At 43.8% G+C, this 9617-nt stretch overlaps 1 protein-coding gene across 1 annotated transcript in view; it reads left to right on the forward strand.

The window, feature by feature from the left end:
* The window catches only part of cadps2 (Ca++-dependent secretion activator 2), a 160810-nt gene that overhangs the window by 107229 nt on the left and 43964 nt on the right, over positions 1-9617 (forward strand). The window contains exons 16-18 of the mRNA XM_015387430.1: positions 475-598; positions 951-1051; positions 9295-9467. Coding sequence (XP_015242916.1) covers positions 475-598; positions 951-1051; positions 9295-9467 — 398 coding nt within the window. The remainder of the gene's footprint in view (positions 1-474; positions 599-950; positions 1052-9294; positions 9468-9617) is intronic.

Consider the following 9617-nt stretch of genomic DNA (forward strand, 5'->3'; position numbering starts at 1 on the left):
GGTCTAGCTGCAGAAACAGACGCCGTGTTTAGATGGAGTCCGTCTGCTCTCTGGTTGTCATGACGACCGTCTGGGTCAGGTTTTGATGATCCTGGACGGCCCGTCTGCCTCGGTCTTGCACAGTAGAGGTGTGACCAACGTCTGACCCAACATATTTTGACGTTTCTGTTTCCTTTAGCTCCTTTTGTCAAATTTCCCGTCATTTTAGTCGTTCTTCAGCAGCCTGAGGAACACATCTGTTATCTGACCAATCAAACTGCAGAATAAAGTAGCAGCAGAAACTAAGGATACATTTCTCAGATTAACCTGTAGACCCAGAGTCGGTCTGATGGACAGCAGACAGGAATGGATCAGATAAACAATAATTATCAACTCTGCTGGGTCTAGCCCCTCCATAGCCTATAGGGAATCATTTCCAGAATTATCAAATTCATTTTTCTAGTCACCTAAAAGTGAGTAAATGTTTAATTTCAGGTTCTGATGAAAGACATCAGCACAGCTGCTCCATCAGAGGAGGCAAAGAGACGCGTCCAGAGATGTTTGGAGAAGGCTGCTCAGATCAACTACAGTCAGCTGATGGATTACGCTCAGATCCACGGTGGGAAACCTTCAAGCTGCTTCTTCTGCTCACATCTCATCTGTTTTCACCACCAGAGTCTTTTTATCCACAGTTTTAACCCGGTTCCAGTTTAGGGACTTCTCTCCATCACTGTCAGATGGATCAGTTTACAGCTTTACGCAAACAATACATCTACTTATGCTTTAAAATGAGTTTGTCCTTCAGAAAATCTTTCAATTGTATTTTATAGATTTTAGATATAATATTCAGGATGTAAAAACTGGTCAAATTCTTCCTGTTTGTCCCCCCTGAGAGCAAAGGTTTGCTGCAGTGAGACCCTGGTTCCTAAAATAACGATCTAACAGCTTCTCTCTCTGGTTCTGAACCTCAGTGGATCCAGAAGAAGCTCCGGAGAAAAGACTGGAGGACATGCTGAGGCTGGGCGAACTGTGCATCGAAGTCCTGCAGCAGAATGAGGAGCATCATGCTGAGGTGTTCTTAACTACTTTCCTCTTGGGAGAAAAAAAACACATACATAAAGATAAATAAAATAAAACAGTAATATAGATATAAACCATGTAGAGCTGATGTAGAATGGGCTCTGTAGGTGGATCGCAGGAGCTTTCAGGCAGGAAAAGCTGAATAACGGCCTACAACGACTTACTGGAAGGGTAAAGTAGATCTGGAGCATTTCAAAATAAGATGCAGGGCTGTTTTGACGGAGCAGGATCAGAAGTGAGTCTGTGTGAAGCTGCACAAAGATTCTGTCTTTTCTGGCAAAAAAGCATTTTCACTTCATAACTGGTGAAACTTTCCAGCTCAGAAACGTCCTGCTTTCATTCCTCAACAGATAAAAGTTCCTTTAGTTAAAGAAGGAAAGCCAAACTGAGCTTAAAGTGCAACAGCACTTGGGAGGGAAGGACTGATGGTGTTCCAGGAGGCCATGTTTTCTATCTGCTAACAGGAGCCTGAAACATGGAGTCTAAGGACGCTGCTCTGTCCTTAGAGGATCATGGGGTCATCGGTTCCTGTCAGGAATCCTGCTCTGCACAGGTGTGACCTGCTGTTTGACAGGCTGTCTGACTCCTGTCGGCGTGCAGCAGGTACAGCTCGGCTCTGAAAGGATCTCTTACCTTGGAAATCATTTGCAGCAGAAACTCTGTGGTGTTTTTTTTTCCTTTCTTTTTCTAGCAGCAGCAATAAAAGTGGCACGACTCACTTAATCATTTCATTTATGTTCCTGATTGCTTTTCACGGCGCCACCCGTCTCGTTTCCATTTGGCAGCGCTCGCCTTAAAGTGGCAGATGACACAACAAGTGGCGGCTCTGCATTAACGGCTGCAGCGGAGACACGATGAAAACAACGCCTACGGCCCATATGCGCCCCCATACGGATGCCAGAGTGTAGAACTGATCAATCATAGGTGTTAGGATGCGCTGGTTCCATCGGCCCTTCGTGGCAGCGTGGCGCTCAGGCATCTGTTTCTGCACTATTAATATCAGACCATGCTCCACCGCTGCCATGGCAACCAGAGGCTCTCTCTCCTAATCGGTAGAAGTTATGTTAACTTCAAATTACTCGCATGCTGTCAGAGATCTGCCATAGAGCTGCCATGGCTTATGTTTAAAGATCAGAACTGTTTATGTGGGTGAAGTGGTTGTCAAGGAGACGTTTGCTGAATCCCCAGCTTTGGTCCTTCTTCCTCACCTGGATGTCATCGGTTTAGTTCAGGTGCTGATTTTATGGTTTCATAGAGCTTTATAGATCCTATGTTTGAAAAAAAACTAAGAAATGTTGGGTTAGAAGATGCTACTAACCTGGAGGATGAGGTCAAAGTTCAGCAGCGCTGCTAACCTGGATTTTTGGCTGCAGAGTTTCTCCAGCTTGTTGACCTCCCCTGCTTCTCCGATGAATCCCAGATGGACATTTCACTCAAAACCAGGTCTTTATCCATGAGGCTCCTGATGCACTGGATAAATTAAGTTTATTTACACTTAATTTGAGTTGGTAAATGAGATAGTTTGCCAATGGAATGAGTATTTTTACTCTTAGAATAAAAAATAATACAACAGCAGTGTTTTTTCCTATTTTAAATGTAAATTGTCTCGTTCCATTGGCAAAATGTCTCACTTTCCTCTAGCCTAGTGAACTAGCCCCACCCGCCAGCGGCCAAAATCATTTTTGCCTGCGATTGATCTAGGCTGAATCAATGCCTCAGGCCCTAGAACTGGCGGGCCAATCACAACGCAGAGATGTGTTTTGAATGTTTGGATGCAAAGCGGGCGGGGTTTTGAGTACGTGACGACAAAGCTGCGCGACGCTGGAGAAAGCACAACAAGGAAGAGGTCAACAACTATTGAACAGTTCTGGTTTGACTCAGCTTTGGAATCAGTTTTGGAAGGATCAGACTTTGGGTTTTCGTTGAAACGTGAGCAGGAAGAGGCTCTATGCGCATTCATTTTTGAGAAGGACGTATTCACCGTTTTACCAACAGGCTGTTTGTTTCCACTCCCCCACCAGCTTTCCGTCGCGCTTCCTACGTCACAGTCAGTTGCCCTCATTGGTCAGAGCGTTGGTCAATAGGCACAGACATAGTTTGAAAAACAACGCGTTGTTCTCATCAACAATCTTCCGATGTCTCATTCATCAGGGCCAGACTAAATTACACATTTAATCTCACATTTAGTCTGGTCAAGTCAAAAAAAAATGACTTAGACTTTTTGGAGCAGACCCACCTGACCGACACCTGTGAACATCCAGACTCCTCTAAAGATCTGGGTGTTCATCAAAACCGTGAACTGGACTGAACCAGAACACCGATGCCCTTTACAGAACATGAGATCTTCTGGACTGCAGGGGGAGCTCCTGAACACCTTCGACTCCTGGATGGAGCCGCACCCTCAGGGACACACTGACGCATCATCTCAGATCCTTCCTCCCTGGGCTGTTTACTTTCTAGCATCACTGCTGCTCTTTCAGAGTTTTATTATTGGCACTATTCTGTTGTTTTTAATGAAGAAATCCCTTTCCTCCTGTAGCTCCTTTAGCTCAATTAGACTTAGAGATAGCTTAGTGTCATCTTGTATACACTGAATGTATACAAAAGGAAATTTGGATGCATACAGCTTTCATCGGCGAATGAGCAGCTTAGCAGTGAAATGAAGTGCAACAGTGATCAGAATGTTAACAGTGTAGGAGAAAAGGTAAACTAGTTTAAAGGTAGTTTAAATGGTGCAAAAGGCATTGATATGGAAGGTTTAGTGCAGTGCGCTGGGGTCGCCGGCGAACCGTTTTAAAGCGTTTAAAACTAATAGCTCAGGATGCATGAACATTGTTAGACATCGTTAGAAAGCTTGGAATCTCCACAATTCAACCACATAGTTGATCTTATGGACACAGTGAGCACCAAAGCACAATGAACACAGATATAGCAGCATGTCAAAATGTAAACATGACAAGGCAGCCACAACAAGCAAGCATGTCTTTATTACTGCTGTGCAATAAATGCCTATTTTTGAGAATAAAAAGAACACCTTTGAGTCATGTTTGAAACGATGCAGCTTGGGTTATGTTCTACTCACCCAGTTATATATATATATATATATATATTAAGAGACTAGAAGGTGTTAGCTTTCAAATAATGTATCACACATGTCATTTGAGCTTACAGTTCCTCGGTTATTTGCTTTTTCATTTGGGTTTGCAAAATAGGTGAATTTCCAGAAATGAGGTGGCTGTTAATAGGTTTAAGTGATAATGAAAAACATCAGCCTTTTGGTAAAGCAAATATGATGTCATCAGTGTGATGCAGATTTTGATTAAGAGTTTCAACAGTTCAGCAGTCTAATGGCGGTGGGGAAGAAGCTGTTGCAGAATCTGCTTCTGAGCCCCCTGGTGTGGAACAGCTTTCACTGCTGGAGGCTGTTTAGTGCCTCAAACCTTCCAAACAAGTTGTTCAGTTAATTTAGGAAGTCAGTGTTTGCTGTATCTACCGGGGGGGAGGGTGTGTTGTAGTCTGTGATCATCCCAATGCCTTTCCACATCCTCCTGGTGTTGCTGTTGTCATGGAAAAGATCCTGGATCTTCTGGCTGTGCTTCTGCTTCGCTGATCTGATGGCACGGTTTAAGTTGGCTCACGCTGTTCTTAGTGCCTCTTTATCACCAGACTTGAAAGCTGAGTTCGGTGCTTTTAGCGATTTCTGAACCCGTCCATTTATCCAGGGTGGTTGATTTCCCGGATGGTGATGTTCTTTGTGACGCTGACGTCCTCATTCATTTGTTAATGCAGGCTGAAACAGTCATGGCATACTCATCTATAGCGATCTTGTTGTGACTGTGTCACATTAGCTCCTTCAGCTTATTAGCTCCTTTAGCTCATTAGCTTCTTTACCTAATTAACTCCTTCAGCTTATTAGTTTCTTTACCGCATTAGCTTCTTTAGCTCATTAGCTCCTCTAACTCCTTTAGCTCCTTTAGTTTCTTTAGCTCATTAGCTCCTTTAGCTCCATTATCTGCTTTAACTTCTTTAGCTCGTTTACCTCTTTAGCTCATGTCTTTTAGCTCCTTCAGCTCATTAGCTCCATTTGCTCCTTTAGCTCATTATCTCCTTTAGCTCATTACCTGCTTTTGCTCTTTTAGCTGCTTTAGCTCCTTTAGCTCAGTATCTCTTTAGCTCATTAGCTGCTTTAGTTGCTTTAGCTCATTAGCTCCTTTACCTCATTAGCTGCTTTAGATCCTTTAGCTCCATTAGCTCCTTTAGCTCATTTAGCTCCATTAGCTCCTTTAGCTCAGTAGCTCCTTTAGCTCATTTAGCTCCATTAGCTCCTTTAGCTCAGTATCTCCTTTAGCTCATTAGCTGCTTTAGCTCCTTTAGCTCACTATCTCCTTTAGCTCATTAGCTGCATTAGCTCATTAGCTCCTTTAGCTCATTAGCTCCTTTAGCTCATCAGCTGCTTTAGCTCCGTTAGTTGCTTTAGCTCATTAGCTCCTTTAGCTCTATTAGCTCCTTTAGCTCAGTATCTTCTTTAGCTCATTAGCTGCTTTAGCTCCTTTAGCTCATTAGCTCCATTAGCTCCTTTAGCTCACTATCTCATTTAGCTCATTAGCGGCTTTAGCTCATCAGCTCCTTTAGCTCAGTATCTCCTTTAGCTCAATATCTCCTTTAGCTCATTAGCAGCTTTAGCTCATTAGCTCCTTTAGCCCAGTAGCTCCTTTAGCTCATCAGCTGCTTTAGCTCCGTTAGTTGCTTTAGCTCCGTTAGTTGCTTTAGCTCTATTAGCTCCTTTAGCTAAGTATCTCCTTTAGCTCATTAGCTGCTTTAGCTCCTTTAGCTCATTAGCTCCATTAGCTCCTTTAGCTCACTATCTCCTTTAGCTCATTAGCGGCTTTAGCTCATTAGCCCCTTTAGCTCAGTATTTCCGTTAGCTCATTAGCTGATTTAGCTCATTAGCTCCTTTAGCTCATTAGCTCCTTCAGCTCAGTATCTCCTTTAGCTCATTAGCTCCTTCAGCTCAGTATCTCCTTTAGCTCATCAGCTGCTTTAGCTCCTTTAGCTCCTTTAGCTGCTTTAGCTCATTAGCACAAATTGCTCATTTAGTTAGAGGTTCAAATCTGTACAGTATGTTGTCTTCCATTGTCTCTACTCAAACATCTCTGATTCCTTTATAATCTCAGTTAAGCTGAATTAATAAAGCTTTTAAAAGCTGAAAGTATTCTGGACTGTTGCTTTAGTCTTACAGGAAATTGAAAATGTTGCTTTTTTGTCTCAGATACCTGATCTGACCCTTTAGGCCACTGAGGATGAAGTTATTTAGGGAAGGTCAGGTTCATCTGCTTTTTTAATCTTTCCATCTTTTTTCCTTGCTGCTCTGTGAAGGGGAGAGAGGTAAGTTCATCATCTCCATCCTGCCTTTTGTTCTTTCATGTCACTAAACCGCCCAGTTTCTCAGATTTCTCCAAACATTTATATTAGTTCATAAATCCCAGTGTTTTTACAGTTATTTGAAGTGATTTAGTAATTAGCTTTATGCTCATCTTTGAAATGTCATTAAAGAAGTGAATGTTGGCCCTGGAGGAATCTTGTCCTTGGGAGGAATACAAACACATTAGCTCTTTCAGAGCAGTTTTCTAATCCCCTCGAAGTCAGGAAACCTTTTGCTTTGTTGGAGAAATCAACCATTCATTCATTTCATCTTTTCTTTCTCGGCCTCGTCTGGAAGTCATCGTCTCTCTTCTAACACTGTTCCTTTTATTCTGGGGTTTCATATTGTCCCTCTGTGATGTTTCCATTTTTTCTTCTCTTTACAATTTCTCTCTGTTCTTTTCTGAGATATATTTGTTAAATCTTTCTATATTTTCTCCCTTTTTTTAAACTTTACAATTTCTCAGATTTCTAGTTTTTACCTTTTGTGTGAAAAACAAGCGTCACTTTGATAATAGAACAAACCAGGGTGTGGGAAAAAAATACTTTTAACAGGAATAAAAAAGGAAGCAAATTACCTTTCTTTAATTGACTTTTTGAAGAGTTTGGATTTATTGGTAACCTACCATCTTTGTGTCTCCTTAAAAACACCATACTGACCAAAGGAACTTCAGAACCAGCTTGGTAGGACAGTTCCACCAATAAGAGCATCAACAGGATGGATCTTATCTGAGACCAGGCTGCAGGTTTATCCTCCACTAATCATCCAACAAGAGATGCAATGGATGGATTCCTAGCTTAGAATGGCCTAGTCATTGTCCTAATCTAAGGCAGTTTCTCAATCTGTGTACTTGTGCGTTCTCGTGTCCTCGTGAAACGTCATCAGCCTCAGCCCTAGTGCTGTTCCAATTCAAAAGAACAGCAGAACGAGATCAGACAAAGTCACCGGATGTAGTTCTGGCCCCTCCCTCTTTACCCAGCATGCATCAGAGCAGACTTGTCCATTCTCCAGACTGACAGCTGTCCCAGCATGCACTGCGGCAGCAGCAACTTCCAGTTATCTTTTCTGTTGTTGTTGCTCTGTAAAAGTACGGTTTAAGTTTATTTGAAGAGGAAACATTATACTTTAAGCTTCGTCTGCAGCAGCCAGGGCTATCGTTAGCCCGTGTGCAGCGGCCAGGGCTAACGATAGGCCCGTCTGCAGCGGCCAGGGCTAACGATAGGCCCGTCTGCAGCGGCCAGGGCTAACGATAGGCCCGTCTGCAGCGGCCAGGGCTAACGTTAGCCCGTCTGCTGCGGCCAGGGCTAATGTTAGCCTGTCTGCAGTGGCCAGGGCTAATGTTAGCCCCTCTGCAGCGGTCAGGGCTAATGTTAGCCCGTCTGCAGCGGTCAGGGCTTACGTTAGCCCGTCTGCAGCCATCAGGGCTAACGTTAGCCCGTCTGCAGCGGCCAGGGCTAACGTTAGGCTGTCTGCAGCGGTCAGGGCTAACGTTAGGCTGTCTGCAGCGGGCAGGGCTAACGTTAGCCCGTCTGCAGCGGTCAGGGCTAACGTTAGCCCGTCTGCAGCGGCCAGGGCTAACGTTAGCCCGTCTGCAGCGGCCAGGGCTAATGTTAGCCCGTCTGCAGCGGCCAGATAGTTCTCATGGCAGGTTTTTGTTTTATTTTGGCTAAATGTTAATTTGATTTGTGTTTATCTGACTGCGTTCATTATTATTCCCCCAGTAAATGAAAAAAGTCATATTGTATTATCTAGAGACTATTAATAACAGGAGGTGAAATGCAGCTCCAGACGAGTAGAGTGTGTGGTGATCATCAGTACACATCTGTACTTATGTACATACTTGGTGAGGACACAAGACCGTACTCACGTTACCTAAATCTTTGTAGAAATGATCAACATTTTCATCTAGTCTTCAGCAGTTACTGGAGCTCAAGATTAGGGCTGTGATTTTTATTTTATTTTAGAAGGAAACGTATTTCCTCTGAACCCCAAATAATGCGGCGACAGTCAGAGTTAATGTTTCTGAAGGCGACTAAACCGTTCAGTTAATGAGGTTGAAGGTTGAGGTTCAGAATGCACTGAATAAATGGAGAAAAATCCGGCTCATAGGGTCAGCGAGCATTCAGCCGCTGATGGAGCATCATCCTTTACATTTACATAAAATAGACGTTTTCCCTGAAAGGTGTCAGAAGTCTCTTTGCCGTTTCGAGCTGCGTCTTAAAAGAGGTTGATGTTTCAGTAAAATGTTTCTTTAAAAACATCTAAATGAAGGAGGCTTCTTCTCTGGCTCCCGCCGCCAGCGGCTCAGGTGAAAGCAGTTTGCAGATGCTGTTGTGAAAGTACTTGTTGATGCCATTTTTCTAAAGAACATGGAGGGTAATGTGGTTCTCCGGCTGACCCAGGTCAGCCTGCTCAAGCGACCTGTGCCTCTGAGAGCTAAAGGACGTCTAAGAGAAAAGTGCAACCAGCATTCAGCCGCGCTGCGGCCCAGAGGTCAGTTTGTCTCTTTGATGAAGGGAGAAAATGAAGCGGAGATGTGAGGCAGAGGGATGAGTGGCAGCGGCGCCTGCTGCTCGTGGCCTTGAAGGATGAATCAGTCGGCCTTTTAAACGCACCTTTTCAGTCTCTACTTCTGTCAACAAACTAACCTGATGATCCTTCGATCCTCAAAGCTGTTCATTTTCAAAACATCCATCTAAGCCTCAGCAGCTTGGAAACATGCAGACGAGTAAACAAACAGACAATATGGATGCATTTAGTGTTAAACTGTCACGCATCCTCACCATCTGATGTCCTTCTCTGCTTCTCTTCAGGCTTTCTCCTGGTGGCCAGAGCTGATGGCCGAACACGCCGAGACATTTCTGTCTCTGTACGGAGCCCACATGGATTCTGCTCTGCAGGTGCAGCCGGTCGATTCCTGGAACAGCTTCCCTGTATTTCAGCTCCTCAACAACTTCCTCCGCTCAGATCGTAAGTGTGTGGGTGTGTTGGGGGGGATCCGTCAATTAAATCTATTCTATTCTATTCAGTTTATTTCTATAGCTCCAATTCACATCACATCATCTCAAGGCAATTTACAGTTCAACCAGATCATCCAGTCAGATTGATTCAAAGTTTTCTATCTAAGGAAAACCAG

This window comes from Cyprinodon variegatus, unplaced genomic scaffold (genome assembly GCF_000732505.1).
Source record: "Cyprinodon variegatus isolate N-32 unplaced genomic scaffold, C_variegatus-1.0 Scaffold394, whole genome shotgun sequence".
NCBI classification, from domain to species: Eukaryota; Metazoa; Chordata; class Actinopteri; order Cyprinodontiformes; family Cyprinodontidae; genus Cyprinodon; species Cyprinodon variegatus.